General features: G+C 43.0%; 1 protein-coding gene across 5 annotated transcripts in view; it reads left to right on the top strand.

Annotated features, from left to right (window-relative positions):
* The window catches only part of UNK (unk zinc finger), a 60075-nt gene that overhangs the window by 17528 nt on the left and 18646 nt on the right, over positions 1-23901 (top strand). For 4 of the 5 annotated variants that reach the window (XM_050919251.1, XM_050919254.1, XM_050919250.1 and 1 more), the window contains exons 2-10: positions 5739-5948; positions 8310-8486; positions 8937-9067; positions 9197-9332; positions 11039-11156; positions 12081-12165; positions 14247-14389; positions 15572-15619; positions 16404-16604. In XM_050919251.1, coding sequence (XP_050775208.1) covers positions 5739-5948; positions 8310-8486; positions 8937-9067; positions 9197-9332; positions 11039-11156; positions 12081-12165; positions 14247-14389; positions 15572-15619; positions 16404-16604 — 1249 coding nt within the window. Of the gene's footprint in view, positions 1-5738; positions 5949-8309; positions 8487-8936; positions 9068-9196; positions 9333-11038; positions 11157-12080; positions 12166-14246; positions 14390-15571; positions 15620-16403; positions 16605-23901 lie in introns of those variants that run through there. The other variant, XM_050919255.1, reaches the window with a different exon arrangement.

The following is a 23901-nucleotide window of genomic DNA, read 5'->3' as shown; positions in this document are numbered from 1 at the left end:
TATTTAAACTGAGTTTAGAAAGCATGTTCTAGCCTACACAGAAAACTAAGATAGAACATGGTATCCAAGTTTATTTTAAACATAATCTGGCTTAATTTACTTTGGCCAAATTCATAGAATCGTAGGACTGGAAGGGACCTTGAGAGATCAGCTAATCCAGTCCCCTGCGCTCATGGCAGGATTTAGTATTATCTAGACCAGTGGTTCCCAAATGGGGGTTTGTTACAGGGGGTTCTCGGGAAAAAATGCTCTAATGGCAGACAGAGCTGTCCCTAGGGAGCCCAGGCACCACAGGGCCAGCAGCCCGGAGCCCTGGGGACTTCCAGGAGCTAAGCAGATCAAAGCAAGCATATCTATCACACTGAGGAGATTTAAACTTCAAGACGCCTTATAAGAAATTGAAAGGGAGGTGGATTTTTTTTGCAGTTTTTAAAATTAAATTAATAAGCTTTGTGTAATGTGCGTTGTTTGCCTGGACTGCTCAAGACCTGAGTGTTGTGTAGGAGAAACTCTTTTGAGTTGGCTTCTTAAATACCTTCCTGCTGTTTCACATCTGATACTCCTTGATGAAACCTAGGAGCCTTGTCTTATAACAGGCTTAATCAAAGTGATACAATCTGCAAAAGTGAGATCTTGAAAGAGTGTTGCCGTTTTCATAATGTAATAAAATACTGTAATGGTAAATAATAGTGTGTAATAAGCATGTCATAAAAACAAATCTTATACCTCCAAGATCACTGCTTTTATACTTTATCCTCAGGTAGAGAAGAAAATCCCTGGAAATATTCATTTTTAGGAGGGGGTTCACGAGACATGACATTTTAGTGAGAGGGGTTTGTGGGTTGTTAAAGTTTGGGAACCACTGATCTGGACCATCCCTAATTATATTAGCCTGAAATATTGCTTTCAGCTGGTTCAGCAACAGGTTCAGTTTGACCCCATGTCTTGATTTACATTTGTTCTGATGGTCTCTTCCTTGTCCTTCTGCTTGTTTAAAATGAAGGGTGGCTTTATGTGTTTGGCAGGAATGGTAAACAGTAACACCTCAATCAGCAGTCCTTTTGACTCAGTTAGCATTGTTTCTGTTTTATTTATTTTGATTGTGTAAACCCCAAAAAGCATACCGCATGCTTTCCAAACACAGAGAATAACACAGTCTGTTTCCTGAAGAGCTTACAATCTAAAAAGACATACAAAAGATGTCAGAACGGGACACCACAGATAATGCAAGCAAAGTGGATAGACACATGTCTTATTTGTTCCATGATTGTTTGTTTCATAAATGTAGGGATAGTTTATATGTAAAATGGGGCTAATAATGCTTCCCTACAACAAAGTGGTTTTGTAAAGTTTCTTGAGATCATTGGATCGGAGATGAGAAATGTGAAGTATCAGGGATTTGGGGCAAAAATCTGTCGGGGGATTGTCCTGCTTTGAGCAGGGGGTTGCACTGGATCTCTGATATTCTATGATTACTATATTTCCTCTTCCTGCCTGGGAGCATCATTTGGCTGACCCTGTACTAAATAACCATTAGTTTGACCATCTGTTCTTAAATGTAGGGGTCATTCCAGAGATTCCTTAGCTCTGCCGAGAAATTGTCTAGAGACCATTCTGATAACATGAGGGCTTGGTTTGACACTGTATTCTCTCTGCAAAGATTCTCAACAGAGACAAAGAGTGCTGTAATGACTGCTTTGTGAGCTATTCCATCCTGGCTAGTGTGGTCATGTGCATCTCTTCTGCAGCCCATGAACACATTAGAATACCTGCAATTCAGAATGTCTTTCCAAGCACCTCAAAACAAAGTGGATGTTTTCATCCAGTCTGGTTGAATGGCCTGTTTTTCATATATTACCAGTGGAACCAGATCTTGCTTCCTGGATTAAGGCTGTGCATGGCTGTAGGAAGAATTTACCTTTCATTGTGGAGAAAGTGATTTTTAATGTTCCACTGGTCTGAAAAAAACCCCCTAGCCTTTGAATTCCAAAACCAATGATTGAAAGTTTTGGAATTTCCGAGTTATTCTGACAGCCCTTATTAAGCTCTGTTGAGCTGTATTGTGGAAGTGTTTATATGCATTTGATGCATTTGGTATGGAGCTCTGTGGTACATGTTTTCAAGGCTTGCTTTGAAAGTGAGAGATCATTTATTTAATAGATAGCATTAAAGAATGAGTTTCCGATGAAGTCAGTTAGGTGTTAAACACTTTTCTTGTGAACCATTTACTTATGTAATTATCTCTCATTTACATTGTAATAAATGCATCTCCAGGGAACTTAGCCAATCATAAAATGCAATTAATTTTGAACTGTGGTTCAGAAACAACCTACACTCCGGAGACTGAACTCCCTAGTCAGCATATGCATTTTAAAACTTCCCTGCTAAGCTAAAGCTGTTTAAATTCCTCTCCTCTCCATCTGTTCCATTCTTTATTTTAAAATAATATCAGTGCTCACACACAAGCAAGCTTACATCTAGAAGGCAGGGGTCCTGGGGCCCAGTACTGCAAGGTGCTCAGCTCCCTCAACTCTCATTACTTTCAGTGGAAGTTGAGAGGGTTCAGTGCTTTTCAGAAAGGTCACCTCAGGAACACCTGATCAAAAAGGGACCCTGGTGACTCCGGTCAGCACTGCTGACCAGGCCGTTAAAAGACCAGTTGCCGCAGGGCTGGCAGGCTCCTTACCTGACTCTACGATCTCCCGGAAGCGGCCCACATGTCCCTCCAACTCCTAGGTACAGGGATAGCCACAGGGGGTCAGCACACTGCCCCTGTCCCGAGTGCTGGCTCTGCAGCTCCCATTGGCAAGGAGCCAGAGGGATGTGACACTGCTTCCCAGGAGCTCCCTGGAACCTGTACCCTGAACTCCCTCCTCGATCCTGCACCCCAACCCCTTGCCCCAGCCTTGAACCACCTCCCACACACAAACTCCCTCCCGAGCCATAACTCCCTGCTCCAGCCCTGAGCCCCCTCCTGCACTCCAAACCCCTCATCCTTGTCCCCATCCCAGAACCTGCACCCTGAGCCGGAGCCCTCACCCCCTCCTGTACCCCAGCCCTCTGCCCCAAACCAGTGAAAATGAGCAAGTGGGGGAGAGTGGGGGAGAGAAAGTGACGGAGGGGGAATGGAGTGACCGGGGGCAGGGCCTTGGGGACAGGGCAAGGGTGTTCAATTTTCTGCTATTAGAAAGTTGGCAACCCTATCGCTGACTGTCACAGGCCTGCAGTTTGATATTGGACATATTACCTAGCCTCTCTGCTGCAGTTTCCTAATCTTTAAATTGAGGATAATATTATTTCACCATTGTGAAGCACTTGGAGATCTGTGGATGAAAAGGGTTATATGCTGCTATGTATTACTATGAAAAGCATTCTAGGTATTGGCATTTAAGTGATCATGTTACGTCTCAAATTCTCATAACTAGCATAATTGATTTTCCCAACCCAGATGAGCAGGCGTCAGTGGACAGTCATTTTTCCCTAAGGCTCATTAGCATGGAACAGCAGCTGGTCCTGATAAACTAAAACTTACATGTTTGATAAGGGTCTGCCCTTAACAAAGAGTGCTTGTTCCTATGATGGCGTGAAATTGTGCTGGGAATAGCTGTGTTAGAAAACCTTTCAGGCATGGTGCAGCCTTTCTAGGCAATTGTTTTTCAACACAGTTGTCATGAACCTGGTTGAGGCAGGGATCTCCTCTCAGAGGAGCAGGCCTTTTTAAAAACAAAACAGTCGTAGTCCATAGCACAGTTTCTGAAAATGCTTTTGACTTGCTTTATAACTATATGAGGTCTATACTTATAACTCTGTTCGGTGTTACAGCCATACTAGCTTGCAAGGGTGTATAAAAATGGTTTTGGACATGATAGAAAGCCCTAGAGCCCAATTTTCAGGCGTATTGAGCACCCACAACTCTAATAAAAGGCAATGGAATATGTGGGTGCTCGGCACCTCTGAAAATCAGGTCTTAAATGTGCATAGGGCCAAAAGATTTGGAAGTGAATGGTTGGGAAAGTCTTTCACCTTTCTCAGTTGCAAAATCATTCTGTAGAAAACTTCTTGCCAGCAAGATTCTGGCCTCTGAAAATGAAAAGGCTTGGAATATGTTATACATTTCTGAGGCCTCGTCGTTGTTGCGGAAAAGGCTATTTTTGAAATGTGTCAGCCACCATATTTTAAAAACACACGTTTCTTCTTGTACAGATACAGCCTGAGATGATTTTCTTCATCTTCAAGCATGTGGTGCATTTCTGTTTATTTAAAATCAACATTAAAAAGTCAATAATAATTTAAGAGGGGAGTGAGCCCTTGACAACATTCAATACTTTTTTATTCTCCTGCCTTATAGTGTATATGTGAATAAACTTCACAATCAATAATTGTTAGATACCTGAATGAGACCTAATGTAGACACTTTCCTATGAAGCATGTGGTGCTGGCCACTGCCAGAGACAGGATACTGGGATAGACGTCCCTTGAGCCTGACCCAATAGGGTAATTCTTATGTTCCTAATAAATTTAGCACAGCTACTGAGTTTCGACTAATGTGCTATTTTGAAATAACCTGTATCCAGATCCCCGTCAGATCACTGTGTCAAAGTAAACCATTTTTTAATCCTCTGCTGGCTGTTTTTGAGATTCATTTGTTGCTACGTCACTAACAGAGGCTCAGGATCTCGTTAGTTCTGAAGATAGAGAAGACATTCAGATTTTAAAGGGACACTGTTAGGTTGTTTTGGCCTTAAAAATATGTAGGTCTTAAAAGGAAGAAAAATCCAACAAAATAGCCCTTAAAACTCCTGTAAAAATAATGTTTATACTGTTTTTAAAAAAATAATTTAAATATCATCTGGGTTTTTTATAGTCCAAATACTGCAACATTTTTCTAGCTAGGGTTTGATCCTGCTAAGTGCGGAGCAGTCATGTGTGATGCTGAGTGCCTTCAACTCCATTACACTTCAAAGTGAGGCTGCTCAGTAGAGTTACCAATTTTGGTTGGACGTATTCCTGGAGGTTTCATCACATGACATAATCTTTAATTAACGATTAATCTTTAATTCCTGGAGATTGCAGGACAATCCTGGAGGGTTGGCAACCCTAGTGCTCAGTAGCTGCCAGGATTGAGTCCTTAATGCAAAAGACCCAGATAGTGAAACTGACTAGTTTTATTTTCACTGTCCAATCTTTAGGAAAAGCAAGAAGTAACCAGTCAGGACAAATGGAGAAAAATATATCTGTTTTTAAAAACTCTTTCAGCTGTAATAATCTGAGGCATTAAACCTGTCTTTACGGTGTTTTTATTTAATGTGATTTTTAACCTGACTGTATCTCTTTAAGGGAAGAAAAATCTCTTTCCACTCATACCTTTCAGAGTTGGGGATGGAATTAGGTAGATCTGTATCTAAAAATACTGCTGCTTACTAAATATTTAACTAGTTCACTAAGCATTGAGACAGCCCTCTTTTAAATGGTACTTAAAAATATGATAGGAAATTCTTTGTTGATTGCGGCTGCTTTTAGCGCTGATGTTTGAATTCCAAGTTTGAGTTGAGCAGCCTGGAAACTAATGTCTCCCTGCTCCAGAAAACCAGCAGCTTCCAATCTATTATTGAGAATTAAAACGGGGGGAGGATGTGGGAAACACAGCATGCATCCCTGTGATGGATGCTGTGTGGTTTGGCATGGGCTCTGACCCGTCTCCTTGTTCTAACCTCCTTCTCCTTGATTTCTCCCTGCAGCTACCTGAAGGAGTTCCGCACTGAGCAGTGCCCCCTTTTTGTGCAGCACAAATGCACTCAGCACCGGCCCTATACTTGCTTCCATTGGCACTTTGTCAACCAGCGTCGTCGCAGATCTATCCGCCGTCGGGATGGCACCTTTAACTACAGCCCTGACATTTACTGTACCAAATATGATGAGACCACAGGAATCTGCCCAGAAGGAGATGAGTAAGTAAAGTCTGCTCATTCCTGCTTTCTGCCAGTCAGCTCTTGGGATCAGTCCAGGTGTTGATTCCAACCAGTGTTTATAGAGACAAGACGCTTCAGCAAAGCAGCTTTTTAAACTTAAGATCATACAGAGTAACCTAAGAACAGATGTAAAAGCTGCAGTAACAATCTCTGTATCTCAACCCTAAAGCAGAGGTACTACTACTGGGACTGAGAGAGAAATTCAGTCTCCATTACCTCTTCAATCCTTGCATCTTCAGCAGAGTTTTAAGGACAACTGGACTGAGAATGGCCACCATGCAAACATCAAACTAGCTTATGTCACTATCAACTTGAGCTGGAATTGAACTGACGGCTGACTGGTGAAAAGCTCTGTGTCCTCTTACCTGTGCCCTGAACCATCCAGCCTCTACTTTTAAAATTATATAACTTAATTACCCTTTACTGATGCCTAGTGACCATTTATATGTCACTAGAGCCATGGGAGGTACACAAGGTGGAGAAACACTCTAGAATGCCATGTTTCTCCTCATCAATTGTTTGGTAGGTTCTGTTGGAATAGAGAGATATTTTAGAAGATTATTACTGCAGTGTGCTACGGCAGGCATCAGCCATGCAGGAGTGAACATGGAGAATATAGAATCAGAGACAAGATAAACTATAGAGTAATAATAGCATATCCTGACGGCGGTCAAAATATAGACTGATGCAATTTCAGTTACGTTTCATGGTGCCAATATAAACAAAAAAGGTTAGGCATATCTGGAAAGTGGCAGATTCTGCTTAATGAATAAAGGATAAGGTAAGTGGAAGAGAGTGAAACAATCAACCAGACCTGTGGTGTCAGTTTCTATTCAGATTCTCTCTCATTAGTGGAGTGCTGGATCGGTAGGTAATAGGATATGGAGCCTTTCACCTCCAGATTACTGGTTCATATTTGGCCCAGGTTAGTAGTGGATGAAACCATCTTACTGCTGTTGGTTGGTCCGTATCTTTGGATAGGTCCCACAAGTACATCAGCTTCACCTATTTTTCTGGTTCTTTTACATTTCTTAGTGACAGATTTGTGGATTTTTTTTCCCGCTCAGGGTATGACTAAGATGTAGTAGAAAGAAAAAAATAAAGTGTCAGCTAAAATGACAGTGTTCTGTATTTCCTCCCTTGCCCCATGCTCTCCTGTGAGTGGTCTGTCTAGCTATAGATGGACTGGCACAGCCCCTGGGCCTAAAGCAGTACATTGGCAGGAAACAGTGACAGCTAGGAACCTAAATGAAAGAAGAGCTGCAAAGGAAATTTGTGTGCCATGGGATGTCCCTCATTCATCGCTGATACACCAGTAAAGCCTTGAGAGTATTCTTGCTCTTTTCCGGATCCCTGACACTCATTGGTCTATAGCAGTGGTTCCCAAACTGGGGTTTGTGAACCCTGGGGGTTTGCAAAATATTACAGGGGTTCTTGGGAAAAAATTCCCTAATGGCAGACAGAGCTGTCCTTAGGGACCCCGGGCAGCCCAGGGCCAGCAGCCCAAAGCCTCTGGACTTCCAAGAGCTAAGCAGATCAAAGCAAGCATTATCAGTCACACTGAGGAGATTTAAACTTCAGGAGTCCTTATAAGAAATAGAAAGGGAGGTGGATATTTTTTGCTGTTTTTTAAATTAAATAGGCAGCTAGTATTGTTTTAAAATTATTATGAAGAACAAGTTTAAGCTTCGTTGTAATGTGTGTTGTTTGCCTGGACTGCTCAATACCTGAATGCTTGTGTAGGAGGAACTCTTTGAGTTGGCTTCTTAAATACCTTCATTCTTTCACATCTGATACTCCTTGATGAAACACAGGAGGCTTGTCTTATAACAGATTTATTCAAAGTGATACAAGCTACGAAAGTGAGATCTTGCCTTTTTCATAATGTAATAAAAATACTGTAATGCTAAATAATAATTAATAATAAATAGTGTATAATAAACATGTCATTAAAACAAATTTTATATTTCCAAGATCACTACTTTTATAGTTTATACTGAGGTAAAGGAGAAATCCCTGGAAATATTCATTTTTAGGAGGGGGTTCGTGAGACTTGACATTTTAGTGAAAGGGGTTCACAGGTTATTAAAGTTTGGGAACCACTGGTCTATAGAATAGTGAGCCTCTGAAGGCTTAAGGATCCAGTGGTTTGTCTGTGAGAGAAGCTGTTATCTAGCATGCATTTAAGAAATGCTGTAAGGCATGATAAAAGAGAGGGGCAGGGTTAGTAAAATTGACACCACCAGCAGTCTTCATCATCAGCATGTGCTTTCATACCGGTCAGTCCACCCTGGCAACAAGAGCGTGACCAGAATTTGGCTCTTTTCCCCTATGCCTCAGGTGTCCATTCTTGCATAGAACTACTGGTGACACAGAGAGGAGATATCATCTGCGCTACTACAAAACTGGAATCTGCATCCATGAGACTGACTCCAAAGGAAATTGCACAAAGAACGGCCTCCACTGCGCATTTGCTCATGGGCCTCATGACCTACGTTCTCCTGTTTACGACATCAGGTAGCGGAGGATGGAGTTTCACATTGGGGCTGTGCATGAAGGGGTGATCACTGGACCTGAATGAAAGGTCAGCTGATCAAAGAATATACACAAATGTAACAAAATACTGCTAAATATCAGAGTGATGGAAACATTTCCCCCCATAGCAAGGCAAAACACAAAAACCTCTTCAGAGGGGTTCCCCAAAAAAGGGGTATGCACGAGGCTAGTGGCACCCTGCCTGAGAACCCTGCAGGGGGTTCAAACTTCTGAGGCTGAAATTCCCAGGGAATGAACTGCTGGCGTTTGATCACTTGTTTCTTTGTATGTTATGGCAAAAGCCAGTGGACATCATGAACATACAACTACTTCAAAGTGCTGTAGCAATTGTCTGACAAAATTGTTAGACATACGTATCTGTCTCTTCATCTGCTCTGTCTGCCTATTGTTCATTTAACTCTATTCCCGAAGGGAGCTTCAGGCTATGGAGGCTTTGCAGAATGGTCAGACCACATCAGAGGGTGGCATAGAGGGTCAATCTGCAGTCGCTGCTAGCCATGCTATGATAGAGAAAATACTCAGTGAGGAGCCAAGGTGGCAAGGTGAGTTCCTTAGGGTCTTGCATGGGGGGCAATCCAGTGTGCTTGGAGTGCCCGCTCCCATCAAGGGCTTTTGCATAGTAAGCAAAACACTTGTCATCTCCAAGTAACCAGTGGGACCTTCCTTCACAGACACAACGTACGTGCTGGGAAACTACAAGACAGAGCAATGCAAGAAACCCCCCCGTCTCTGTCGCCAGGGTTACGCCTGTCCCTACTATCACAACAGCAAAGATAGAAGAAGAAGCCCAAGAAAACACAAATACAGGTACCTTCATCCTGGGCCTTTCATTTTCCAGCTTAGGAGTTCAGGGCTGGCAGAGGTCCCCAACCAAGGACCTTAGATTTGCTTCATTTAATATTGTTAGCCCTTCCTTAAGGCCTGTTCTTACAGTTCTGCTGTGCTGAAGGACTGGGTTAACATGCTAGTCCCAGGCCTGGGAATTTGCCATATAACTAGGGTCAATAATGAATGCCTATAATAAACAAATAACTGTATTACCAAATCATGTTACAGCTCTGGTCTACTCATTGTAGACAGAACTTGCATGCGGCTTCTCCATAACAAGCATAATGAGTTAAACAAAAAACTCATTTAAAAAATGATACAGGGTGAAAAAAACCTAAAAGAGGAATTTAGTTCCATTTGTAAACTAAACCACACGCTGCGTGTAGGTCACGTTTTTACGGGCTTAACTGAGAGCAGGTAAACCTTTTCAGAATTATCAGGCCATCTCATATGTCTGATGATTGAAATTGAAAGGGTTTTGGGGAGATCACCCGTGCTGCCTGCTTTGCACTCCTCATTTGACTGTTAAAGGGTCCTGCGACTTAGTTTAGAGGTGTTCGCATCTTTTTCCTGTCTCCTGACTCGTTACCATTGAGGTGTCTTCGTCAACACAGTTTGTCCAGCTTAGTGGCTCTGATTTCCAAGAGCACAAAAGAACTTTTATTATGGCCTCAGGGAGGCTTTTCTTCAGTCCCTCTTAAAAACATCAAAACTGGCTGAAAAACATGGTGGGCAAATCATGAACAGTCTCATTTTCCTCTCAACATTTTGGTCACAAACTTTTTCCAATCAGTTCTAAAACCCCGTAAAATCAAAGGAGCATTAACCCATCACCTCCAGGACAAGCATACACACCATGAGAATCCTTGGGTGACATCCGGAGACTCTTCCTCCTGTCTCCAACAGGAGGCCCCTCCCATCTTTCTGTCCCATCTTTGTGTCTTATTAACGAGTATTGGAAGAGTTGAGGGCCCCCTACCAGTTCATGGAGAGCATCAGTATCTCTCCTACTTCTGTGCTGCCAGCCATCCTCCCCCAACAACTGATGCGGCTGTCTGCTCAATCCCCTGCTGCTGCTGCTATGTGCCTCCCCTGCAGTTTATTGAGGGAATGGATAAGACCATATAGAACAGGGAGCGGGGCACATCAAGAGTGCAGACCGGGGAAACAGAAAAGGTTCCCAGCAGAGAGAAAGGGAACAGGCCTGCATTTTCACTGGTGACCTCACACAGCCAGTCTTCTACAGGGCCACAATGTAATCCTGGAAACTGACTAGCCCACAGTGCTATGTGTTTGGGATTAGTCAATTAACTTATTAACATTATATGAAGACCCAGTTCTGAAACAGAAAACAGATCCAGTATCTTTGACACTATCATATCACCTACTAATACAGTTAAACTATTTTGGTTCAAGTCAGCATTAAGTCTCAGATGGGGAAAAAAAATCACTTTAATTGGGCAGTCTTTGCAAGCGATAGAAGCTGCAGAGGTAGCAGGGAGGAAGCTGCATAGGCACCAAGAAGTGAGTGTAGGAGAAGAAGCTGGAAGAGCAGAGTGTGTACAATGGAGGGGAGCAGTAGAGCCTGGCTCCCGGTTTGGGATGTTGGGGTGCCAGGAGGTAGGGCTGAGAGTGGCCAATACATGTTTGTGTTTGATGCATTCCACTACCCCTTCTTTATACAGATCTTCACCATGCCCCAGTGTGAAACATGGAGACGAGTGGGGTGACCCCAGTAAGTGTGAGAATGGGGACACGTGCCAGTACTGCCACACTCGCACAGAGCAGCAGTTTCACCCAGAGGTATGGTAACCCGACCTTCCCATTTGACATCTTGCTATTTGAGAGGGAGAATTCCAGGATTACAGGTGTTGAGGCAGCAGGGGCCCAGCAAACAGGCAGGGAATGACGAGCTGCTTGCAACATGGTACTTGAGTGCAGAAGCAGCACATTTGGAGTGAGCTTGGACCACAGCTACTTGACAAGGGTCCCTTTGGGTGGAAAGTAAAGAAGGAGGGGAAAAGAGTATGTGTGAGGGAGAAAGAGGTGGTAAACGCGTAGTGTGTATGTGTGTATTGTAGATGTGTTGAATGAGTACGCAGGTGAACTAATAGGGTTTATGTACTATGAAAGTGATTTGTAATTGACAATTGTCAATAACAGGTCCCCATGAACCAGTTCTGAAAATGGCTTAACTGCTAGTGGAGACTGGCCCGAAGCTTTTCCAGAATTACAGAAAGCATGTCACAGTCACACTTCACGTTATGGTGTTGAAAGTGGTTTTGTCTGGCCAACAATAGCAATGTCATTTTCCCCATCAGAGGAAGGAAGGACCCATCTGTCAGTTACTGATCATTTTCTTACTAAACAGGGGATCAGTTTTCTAGCCTGTCATTTATCAGTTGTCCCCCTAACACTATAATTTACTGTTCTTCCACACCCAGAGCTCCAACTTAAGTCATTGGAGACTGATGGCAACTGCCAACCCTTAGGTGACCTTAGCTGTGATGAGACAATTGTTGACATTACCAGAACTCCAGTGGCTTTTCTTTCTTTAAAGCAAAGCATTTAAGTGGATACTCTGACATCTTTGTTTGTGTCTGTGACTCTAGTCTGTGTTTCTGTCTCACTGTTGAATCTATTTTAGGTATTTCTCTGCCTGAGTCATGACGCTCAGTCTTTTCTTACTATGTCTCTGTGTGTTTGGTTTTTTTTTTTTCGTCTCAGATCTACAAATCCACCAAGTGCAACGACATGCAGCAATCTGGCAGCTGTCCTCGGGGACCCTTCTGTGCCTTTGCACATGTAGAACGTACGTTGGCTTCTTCTCTCATCTTTCAGTGATGCTTTAGCCGTAAATGTCTTTAGTTTGGTGCTGCAGGCCAGAATAGATAGGACCACAAAGGGGAGAGCTTACTTTGGTAGTTCATTTAAAGTCATGATGCCAATAGGAGGTGTGAGCACAGCTGAAGGCAATAGATGTTTTGTAGGGCTACAACCATGGTTACTCATTGCCTTCACTTTTGAAACATCTTTCCCTCTCTTATATCTCACTAGCTCAGCTCTCCGTATCCTCAGAATTATAAGGACTATACTATAGAGAGAGCACTGCCTTTCTTCTTCATATGTTTAAACTGGGACACAGTCAAGTTCAAAGCATATGAGTTCTTAAAAATCTTAGAATGTAGTTTCTACCATGAGATTATTAACATTTAAAAATCAAGTTTATTTTTACCATTTGTGTTTTTAATTTACATCTTGTATTTTAACTGAGATTAGACAACAAAAATAGATTTGTTTCTAATCTAATTTTGCCTCCTATAATTGGCAGCCAGGATCACCTGAGTTCTAATCCCAACTCCAACACTGACTCCCTCTGCACTTTTGGACAAGTCATAGACTTTAAAGCCCAAAGGGACCATCATGATAATTTAGAGTGACCTTCTGCACACTTCAACTTTCTGTGCATGTTTCTCCCTGTATTAAGTAATTATAGTATTTTAGTGTGAGGATTAATTAATGGTTGGTAATATGCTTTGAAGATGAAAAGTGCTATAGAAATACTAAGGAATGTTATTAGGCAGGTTCTCTTGCTAATTCTCTTATACAGTATTAAATGATGCTCCAACATTTGAGTCGCAAATACTGCACAAGATTATTTAAATCTAGATAAGAGCTGTTTTTATTAATATGTTTTTAAATGGCACTAGTAAAGTTTTTTTAACTGTTTTCTAGAAAACCTCTATACCTCCTGACAATGCCCCTTTAAACAAGAGCAGAGAGTCTGTTGTTGGCTTGTTCTTCATATTTCTCTGGATGTAACAGAGCTAGTTACAAAAGTCTGTTTGAATTTGGGACTTCCATACTGGAAGTCACTTTCATGCATAACAGATAGAAAACTTGAATTCCGGTCCCTTTTAGTTTCTTTGTCATAATTCTGGTTGATAAATTTGGTTATTACTGTCGACACTTGCATTTATAAATGAGAGTTGGCTCTTTCATATCCCATTGTTCCTATTGGATTCTACACTCAAGTTGTAATGCTGAATTTAGGTAATGGGAGCAGAGTAGTTGTGAGCCAGTAGAAATGGGCTCTAATCCTTGCTCTGAGACTGATTCACTGCATGACCTTGAGCAAATCTCTTTGTGTCTTGATTTGCCTATCTAAAAAGTGAAAATAATAATTTATGTCTTTACAGAAGTGTAATGAGGTTTAATTCATTAACATATGTGAAGTGCTTTGAGATCCACAGATGGAAGCCCCTATAAAAAGGAAAATAAGATCATATCCAAGAACATCTAAATCTCTTGGAAATCATCCTGATGAATTTCACGAGTGATAGCCATTTGTTGCTGAGGGCTGTATAATGTTTTAAATCAGTGCAGTGAAAGCCTACACTATTTTCCTGGGTATTTATGATGTTTAAAGGAAAGGGTGCAATTCCATAGCCTTGTACACACATTACTATTTTCTGTAATGATTGGTGCTGAGAACTTAGGGAAATGTATCTATCTCCCTTAGCTAATCATAACAAATCAGTCACCTATGTGCATAGCATGGATAAAACCCCTAGTTAGTTCAGGATATCCTGAATGTGTAGCATGTAATTCACTTAGTAAAAATACTATTGGAGGAAGAGGTATTACTGAGCTAGAGACCAGCAGATTGCAGAACTGGAGAAAGAGTAATAATATAAGATGAGAAATGCCCATTTTGCCTGATGGGATTTCTTGTTGCTTCTATACTGATTAAAAATAAGCATCCCTGAAACATTCTCTGTGGAGAGCTAGCAGCAGGAGATGTGCGTAGCTGCTGTTCTTCCCAAGCATTTTGTGATCCCTGGCCATTCATGTAGCTTTGAGTGATATTGCATGCCCTTCTGTTTCTCGCAGAGCCTCCACTCAATGAAGATTTACAGCCATCCTCAGCTGTATCCAGCCCAACGCAAACAGGCCCTGTGATGTATATGCCATCAGCTGCTGGTGATTCTGTTCCAGTGAGCCCTTCCAGTCCACATGCCCCGGACCTTAGCAATGTATGTGACCCTGCTGGGAAGCATTTGTCCACATATTGTGAACCTGCATTTCCCTGACCTGTTGTACCACTGTCTTCCAGAGGAGGAACATTTCCCAAAGGATTTGAATTTTGTTGGCTCTCAGCTCAGTACTTCCCTCAGAGAGCTTATTTGGGGAGGCACATAGGTTTCAATCTTACTCATAAAAACCCACTCCATGCCTATAGCACTTCTTGGCTTTTCTTCTCTCGAAAGTTTCCTTTTTAGCTCTGGGTTAAGGTATTTTTCAGGAAAGTGAAGAGTGGATTGCAGCAGTGCATCCAGCCTAACTCCTTTCTGCTTGGAGAAGAATGTAGGGCTTCTGTTTCCATGTACAAGGCATGAACCAGTATAATCCAGAGTACGAAACTGTAGTTTAGTTTGCTTATGCATTAAATCTCAAAGCGGTTTAGCCTATGCACAGTGTGTCTGGCATTATAGAATATTTGTGATTTATTGAGGAGTGGCCAAGCCCTGCGACATTTACTAGTTTATACAGTGCCCCAAGATGTGCTATGTACATTAGCTGTACATACAAGACAAGAGGTCCCTGACAAGAAAAGCTTACAATCAAAGTAGACGAACATACAGACACAGGAGTTAGTGGGGTACAAGGCATCTTCTTTTCTTTCTGATTTTTTTCCCCGTTTTTTTATCTTTGCTGATTTGCATTAAGCCACTTTGGAGCTTGCAGCATTCCCAAACTGTTGATGAAGATTTTGAAGAGCTACAATGGCATGGTCTTAAATCATGATTGCAAATTCTAAACTGGTTTAGATGAGTTGAACTCATTTATTTTCTCTTAGTAAATAAGACTGTGGAATAAAGTACAAACATTCTTTTATTTTCTGTGAAAGTGCCATCTGAATGCTGGGCAAGCCACAGGGAAACTGAACATGTGTTCCATCTGATGATCGCTGAAGTCTGTTCTCTTTCTGGAGCTCTTCAGTCTTTAAAATTGAACGCTACCTCATCCATGAACGTATACCAAAAAAGGAAACATGCCTTTTTGTCATTTCCTCAGTCATCAGGGCAGCTGCATGTAGTCTGCAAACAAATATAGCTTTGCTGATGATAATTTTACATAAGTAATTAATCAAAGGAAAATACTCAGTGAAGTAACCAACCTCACGTGGCCTGTTCTGTTTTGTATTTGTACTTTAGGTGTGGAGTAAACCAGGAACTCTGCCAACTAGCCCCACCTCCGCCACAGTAAGTAGTGACTGCAGGGGAGGGAAAACAGCAGACGGTGTAAAAATCAAAATATTATAGGATGCTCACAGCACTCCCTCTTTTGATCTCCAGCCCTCTCTATGCAGCATTTCAAACTTTGGGATCAACAGGCATGTGCAAACATAGTTCTAAGTTGCAGAAATAATCCCATTTAAATGCATGATGCATGGTTGTGTCCCAAAGGAGAGAACCTTTTGGGAAGCCTTGTTTTAACACTGGTTGTCGATACTTTGGTCTTGTCTACGCTAGGATTTTCAGACTAGCGGGGTGCAGTTCCACTGGTAGATGCTGTAGCATATACGCTGCTCCTGCAGGCTTAGGTGTTTTTACTACTGTCTAACAGGGTTAAAACACTGTTCCTCCTCAAAGTGCAGACAGGATCCTAACCTGAATCACCCTGTAGCTTAAGGAAAATGAGAAGAGCTTTGATCAGGCCTGTGAACTCCATGAGTTGCATGTGAGGCTGCAGAGGGGTTGAAGTGTCTCTAGAGCTTCAGGTTACAAATCACTGTGCTAAATCCACCACTGCGTTGCTGAGAAATTACAACAAAGTGCCATTATGTTTGTGAGATTTGCACACAAACGGTATTTTGTGCTCCCCCTACTGGCTATCTAGATTTGTCTCTTTGTGCTGACCATCAATAAAGCTAATGCACAAACAAGGAAGTAAGAGTATCAGTGTCCTTAGGAATCATTTGATTCAGTGCTACTGACTGTTTGAACTCTCCATTTTTATGACCCTTGTGTTTTCTTCTTCCATTAGATTCTTTGTAGGAACAGCAGTCTCGGAAGTCCATCTAATATATGTGGGTCCCCTCCTGGTGCCATTGGGAAACAACACAGCTTGGAGAGCATTGGTTTTCCCACAGACTCAGTAACGGCAGCGAGCAGCTACAAGAAGGCACCAGGGTTTGAGCGGGAGGATCAGGTGGGAGCTGAGTATCTGAAGAGCTTCAAATGCCAGGTAAGAAGGAAGTGTTGGGTGGTGGAGAGGAATTGCCTGACTTAGTTTTATTGATTCCTCCGTCTGTGGAACAAAAGTAACACACTATTGCCACAATGTTTGATTCCCAAATCTACTCTTTCACTCCCAACCTCCATCAATCCATTCAATCTCACATCAACTCGTGGGTGTCCTACTGCCATTGCAAACTTAGTCTGTCAAAAATTTAGCTTCTCCTCTTTACTTCAAGTCTCTGTCCACCTCTTTCCTTCTCTATTACCATTGGATAACAACTTGATGTCATTTATATATCCTCCTTCCATATCCAGGTTCTCTTCAGATGTAGAATATTCCAGAATTAATCTTTTCCTCTCTCTCTTCACTGCTAAAATCCTTGTTCACATTTTGGTCACCTTGATCACTGCACTTTGATCTCTGCTGTTGTCACCTTTCATTTCTCTAATCTGTCTAAAACACCACTGCTAGTCCTCTTCCTCTCCCACTGCTCCAACCATATCATCCTTCTGGAATCTTTTCCCTGGCTTCCACATTGAATTGAGACTCCTTGTTCTTCAAGTAGTGTCCCTAGGAGTGCTACACATCAGGATGTGCATGAGCCTGTACACTCTTGATTGGAGAATTTTGTGAGCAGTGTTCATGGGTCTGCACCTGCTCTCTAGATAGCCATGTGCTCTGACTCAAGAATATAAGGCAGAGTTGACCCACCACCATTCCACTTCTTACTGAACTGTGACTTGAGATGGAACGTCGTTTTCTCTGTTAGCTAGACACACAGCTTGCTGCCTCTCTGCACGTAATTTTTTGATATTTTATTTTTATAATTACTCATGTAAAATTATCGTCAGGATGATGAAGGTCCACCAGGAAATGGTGGCGGTAGCAGCACCAGCCCTAGTGGTGAAGTTCCTACCAGTAGCCTTTGTCTGTTTTTTTCCATCTGTTCCTTTTGTTCTTTGATACTTTCCCCACAAACTCTTTCTTTTAAGGACCCAAAAAGGAAGTGATGGGTGGAATAGCCCACTCCTCATTATTTTGTCCACCAGTTAGATTTAATTTCAGACGTACCAGTTTTGGCTTGTTAACTTCCGGCTCCATATTTCCTGTTTTTTACAAGCATAATTTCAACACAGTCATTGAATCATCTCAACTGAGCCTTTTTGTTTAGATTAATTCAATTATTCTGTCTCCCTTTCATACCTTTTCCCATCAACATTTGTTATTAAAGGTTATTTTAACATCTTACGAATTTGTACCTACTTTTTAGAGTTGAGCTCCCAATTTGGGTAAATTTGTAGGCCGATTTGTCATCACACTACTTACCCTCTGACCCTACCATCTTCAACAGTGACTTGTCCTCTAGTACTGACGTAGTCACCAGTTTCCCACAAACTTTTTGAGTGTACTGAGAGTAATTTCCTGCTGGTGCTGACACATCCTCTGGTACCATCTCATCAGCCAATCAAGTATCAGCCTCTGTTACCAGTGCAGTTACAGGACTCTTTCCAGATCCCAGTACCAACTTAGTCACTGGTAGCAGCACCACTTGCTCCTCTGATGGTCACTGAGCATGACACCTCATCAGAGGTGAAAGTAAGCCAGCAGGGCTCTGGACGTGCTTTAAAGGGCCCGGGGCTCCCCGCAGCAGCCACAGCACCAGGCCCTTTAAATCCCCACCCAAGCCCGGCTATTGGAGCCTCAGGCCCTTTAAAGAGCCTGGGTCTCCGGCCGCTGCGGGGAGCCCCGGGCCCTTTAAAGCGCTGCCTGAGCCCTGCTGCCAGAGCTCCGGCGGCGCTTTAAAGGGCCTTGGGCTCCACTCAGTGGCCAGAGCCCTGGGCCCTTTAAATCACCACCGGAGCCCTGCTGGCCCGGGGTAGCGGCGGCAGGGCTCCCATGGTGATTTAAAGGGCCCAGAGCTCTGCAGCGGCCAAAGCCTCGGGCCCTTTAATTCGCTCCTGAGCCCTGGGGCTCCCAGCTACCTCTGCAGCTGGTAGCTCTGGGGTGATTTAAAGGCCCTGGGGTTCCCAGACTCAGCCAGAGCCCCAGGGCCTTTAAATATTGAAAGGCCCCACCTCTCCCGTTTGAGGATCCGCCTCTTCCAGTTGAGGCCACGCCCCTGCTCAGGACTCTGGGGTACCGGTAAGTCCTTTAAGTTACTTTCACCCCTGCACCTCATCCTATTCTGACGTGTCTATACAAGGTTCCTCCACCTTCTCATGCCAACCTCTCTCCCTTGGGGTACACTCTAAGGAAGAAACTCCTGGCAGGATATACACCCAGCAGCCCTGGCAAAGAAAGCCACGGGGCCTTGCCCCTTTCCCTTACGTCCCACCACAGTGGGCTTATTGGAACCCAGAGGCCCCTTTTGGCAAGCAATTCTACATGGTCATATCTCATAAAAGGACACACCAGGAGCAATAACTGTCTCCCTTGGATCCTGCTCTACAGGAGACTCTTACAGAGGAGCAAGAACCAGCTGAGGAAGAGGAAACACCACCTTCCCACAAAGCCTCCTCCTCACCGCATGAGGCTGTCATGCCTCCCCCACCATCTTATACCAATGATTTATAGGCATTTCAAGACTTTATGGAATGAATATCAGGAGGAGATACAGGAACACCAACATTTCCTGTTGGACATCCTTCATACGTCTCCTCAGGACAGAATTACCTTTCCCGTCAACAATGCTTTGCTGGCCCCAGGCTGTACGGTGCGGCTACCATATTGCCTATATGTGAATGGGCTGACAAAAAATAAGATATCCCACCCAAAGGCTCAGGGTATTTTTTTTCTCCCAACCTACAACCAATTCTCTGGTTATCATGGCTGTTAACAAATGAAACAGGCAACATCAATCCCACTCAATGCCATCTGACAAGGAGCTGAAATGGCTGAACCTTCTGAACCATAAATGCTGCTACTCAGCCTCTTTGCAGCTCAGAGTAGCCAGTAACCAAGCCCTGATGGCAAATTATGATTGCACAGACTACTCAGTTTTTATCTTTTATTGAACACCTGCTTCGGGATCAGAGGGAACAATTTCAATCCTTCATAACAGGCCAGACAGTTGCTAAGGTGTCTCTCTAGGCCTTGCTCGATGCCACCAATAAAGCTGCATGTTCCATGGCTATGGTAGTAGTCTTGTACTGAGCTTCTTGGCTTAATTCCTACAGCTTTCCCCACGAGGAACAAAATACTGTCAAGAACCTTCCCATTGAGGGACCCAAGTTGTTCAGCAATGCCATGGACACGTCGCGCCATTCTTTTAAAGACCCCCTGGTGACACTGATCTCTGAGCATCTAAATGCCTGCAGCAAAAAGAAAATACAATAGATCATAAATGGGTCAACACTATCATTCCATCCACTACCTGCCCCCCAAGATTGGCTGAACCCCCACAGGAAGAAGCCCAGGTTCACTAGGAAAGGACTGTCCCCTACAGAGATGTCCCAGTCGGCAACATGCTCAAAACGACAGTTTTGACCCTTTCCCTCTCTCCACTCTTTATGGGGATTGTCTCTCCCATGTTCTACCTTTCTGGAAGCTCATCATCTCACACTGCTGGATCCTGCCTGTTCCACCCATGTCAGTTCCTTCCAGACACCCAACTTCCCGGTCCCATCCATCTTCAGGAACCCTTCTCATGAGGGTTTCATGAGGCCTCCTAATATAAGATCAAACCTGTTCTACCACACTTTATCTGGAAAGGGTTTTATTCCTGGAACTTCCTGGTCTTGAGAAAAAACAGGGGATGGAGACTAACTCTTGGCCTCAGGACTTTGAACATCTTCGTTCACTCTCAGTGTTTCAGAATGGTAACCCAAGCGGTGATAATTCCCTCTTCCTTCAGAACACTTATGTTCATATAGCCATGCACCTCTCACACAGATTTTTTTCTACATTTTCTGGTGGGCAGGGACCACTACCAGTATTGCATTCTACCCTTTGGCCTCTCCACTGCCCCAGGAGTCTTTACTAAAGTCCTCTCAGCCATCACAGCCCATCTTCGCCAGATGGGAATAATCATATTTCCCTACAGGGATGATGGTTCCTGAAAGGTTTCTCATTTCTTGAGATACAGACAGCAATCTCTGTTCCATTCACTGGACCTCCGCCTCAATTTGGAAAAGTCTATCCTCGCACCCACTCAATGGACTTCATTGGAGACACTTTGGATTTGTCCACTGCCACAGCATACTTGCCCAAGGACAGATTTGCCACAATGTCCAGCCTCGTTTCAACAATACAACAGAGCCTATAAACCACAACAAGGGATTTCCTGCAACTTCTGGGCTATATGAAAGTCTATACATTTTAGCAAGACCACGCTTTTAGTGTCTTCAAGCCTGGATGAGAACCATCTACCACACCAACAAGCACAATCTATCCAAGCATGGGTCTGTACCTTGGTGAGTCCTCACTTCTCTAAATTGGTGGACAGAGCCACAAAAGGTATATATGGGGTCAATCTACCTCTGTAGCCCTACTGAAAAAGGTCATACCTATCTCAGACATCTGCAGGGCAGCCACCTGGTCTTCAGTGCACATGTTTTCCCAGCATTACACGCTTGTGCCTGCTTCCAGAGCTGATGTGACTTTCAGTAATGCTTCCTACAAACTGAATCCACTTCCTCGGCACCCTCCTCTGTGACTGAAGTACTGCTCGGGAATTTCCTACCATGAAGTCCCAATAGGGACACTACTCAAAGAAGAAGAAGAGATTATTTGCCTTGTACAGTAACTGGAGTTCTTCAAGAAGTGTATCCCTATGGATGCCCCAGTATCCACCATCCTTCCCCTCTGCCTCAGAGTCCTTTTGCTGAGCATTCATGGCTGAGAAGGAACTGGAGTGATGGCGGGTCCATCCACTTTATGTCCTCATACTGGAGCACAAGGATATCTAGGGTGCAGGCATGGACCCACAGATACTGCTGACAAAAATTTCCCATCAAGAGTTTGGAGGCGTGCACACATCCTGATATGGAACATCCATAGGGGCACATATCTTGAAGAACACCAGTTACTGCATGAGGTAAGTAACTTCTCCTTCTCACTTGCCCCACATAATCTCATCCTGACCTATAACTCAACTGTCATTTCTCTTATTCTTGATGTGCCTCCCAATCCTCTTGCATAATTGCTCCCTTTGTCTCTTTCCATTCTCCGTTTAAAGCCTTAATAATACTGTTTCCTAAGTTTAGAACAATCTCCTGTTTCTTGTCTGCTGTGTGCCACCTTTTCCACCTTCAGGTCCAGTTCTTCCATTGATTTCCCTCCTTGGTGTTACCAGTAATTTCTCTGCATTTTCCCTTCTGAAATTGATGACTCATCTGTGTCCTGGACAGGGATGGTGGCTTCATCTTTATTCTGTAAAGTGATGTTCTGTAAATTGCTGTTGCTGATGATATTGCTAGTGTGATAAGTAGATTTTTGTTAGGGATTGAAAAAGACATTTTCACAGACATCTTTTCATTAGGGCTGATCTCTACCAAACTGAGATATGGTTGTATATTATTGAAAGCAGAGGTGCCCAGAAAATCTGCCTTTATTCTGGCCACATTTAGGCCCTGTCTACATTATGTTGAGAAAATTAGCATTAAGCCTAAAAGGCACCATCCACATTGCACTTCTGTTACAATACAAACTATTGAAATCCCCAGCTTAGACAAGGTCTTGAAAAAATGACATGATTTAGAAGTCATTAATATCATGTGTGCCCACATGATTTTTTTACAGCTGAGTGAAAGAGTCACATTTCAAGCCTGCCAGGAAGCTAGTCTTTACCACTGTTTGGTTTAGTTAAAATGATTTAGTTGTGGAATGAACAGCGTTTACGCCCTATTAATTTAAACCATTTTCAAAACCAGTTCTGGTATTTGCTTAACATGTGCATGGCTTAAGAAACCGGAATTGCAAATCTATGTCTTTGGGATCAAAGTGCAGGGCTGGCTCTGACTCCACCACATCTCCCTGCTAAGTACAGCAGCTTGTAGCCATTGTTTAAAAACAAAAGAAAAGCCACATGCTTGTTTTCCATTGCAAGTGCTGTAGGAAAGGAGTTACTGGGCAGCTCCAAGGCTGAAGGGCCAAGAGAACCCCAGTCTCCTGCTAACAGAGACCAGGCCCGAGGGAGACCTTGCTCTGGAGAAAACACGGGCAAAGAGCCCAGCCTGAGGAGGAAGGGGGAGGGAATATAAATATGACACTTAGAAGGGCCCTGTCTCCAGATGAGTGTGTGTGAGTGAGGCCCAGTCTGCACCACAAACACATTGTGTTCTGGCACTGTGCGCTGACGTAGTGGGGTGTTGCGTGTGTGCATGCAGCCAAGTTGTATCGTAACTATGCTACTGAACTGTGCTAAAGCTCTGTAATGAAAAATCTACAATATTCAAATAGAGGTGCCCAAAATTAGGCATCTAATAAATAAAAGTGGTCTGATTTTTAAGAGGTGCTGAGAGGCCACAGTTTGCATTGACTTCAATGGGTCCTGCAGGTTCTCAGCACTTTTGAAAATCAGGCCAGGAATTAGACACCCAACTTTAGGCGCTCATATTTGAACATTTTGGTCAGAAGCTTTTGCCTAGTTCTGTAACCTGGGTATGATGTAGATTTCATAGTGATAGTATTTAAATGAGCCTTCTCCTTCCTCTCTTCTTGAGATGAGTGGAGGGGAAGTTGCACCTTTGCTGTTATTGTTGTTTGGTTGAAGATTGTTTTTAGCAAGGCTGAGCTAACAGAGCAGTAATAATATAATATTAACACTTAGCACCTACATAACTCTTCATCTTTAAAGTGATTTTCAAACATCAGCTAATGTTTAGCTAACAGCAAAAGATTGAGAATGCTCTTCTCAAAGAAATGAAAGATGGATTCTTACATTTCCCCCAAAAATGAAAATTTACAGTTGGCAGAAAACTAGGCAAAGACCCAAATTTGGAGGATCTATCTTCTGCCATTTTCTGCTCTCATTGTGCTACTCTGAAGGGATCTGGGCCGTCTATATTAAAGTTCATGTTAGTGAACCAGGCTTTCTGTGTTGCTCCATAATGGTTCAGTTGAATGCATAAGTAATATATCATCCAAAACACATGCCCAGTGAAACAGGGTGGTTGCTTAGCATGCGTGCTAAAGCGACCACAGTACAAGTATAAGAATCTGAATGTAACTGGATAAATGATACTTGGTTTTAAAAAAAGAAAGACAGCAGATTTAGCCAAGAGACCTGAATATCTGGCCTGGCTTTCTAAGCAAGTAACACAAATAACTTTTCATTAAGGAGTTTTCATGCTGTGCACAAAAG

This window comes from Gopherus flavomarginatus, chromosome 12 (genome assembly GCF_025201925.1).
Source record: "Gopherus flavomarginatus isolate rGopFla2 chromosome 12, rGopFla2.mat.asm, whole genome shotgun sequence".
Taxonomy (NCBI): Eukaryota; Metazoa; Chordata; order Testudines; family Testudinidae; genus Gopherus; species Gopherus flavomarginatus.
This window is presented reverse-complemented; position numbering and strand designations above follow the sequence as displayed.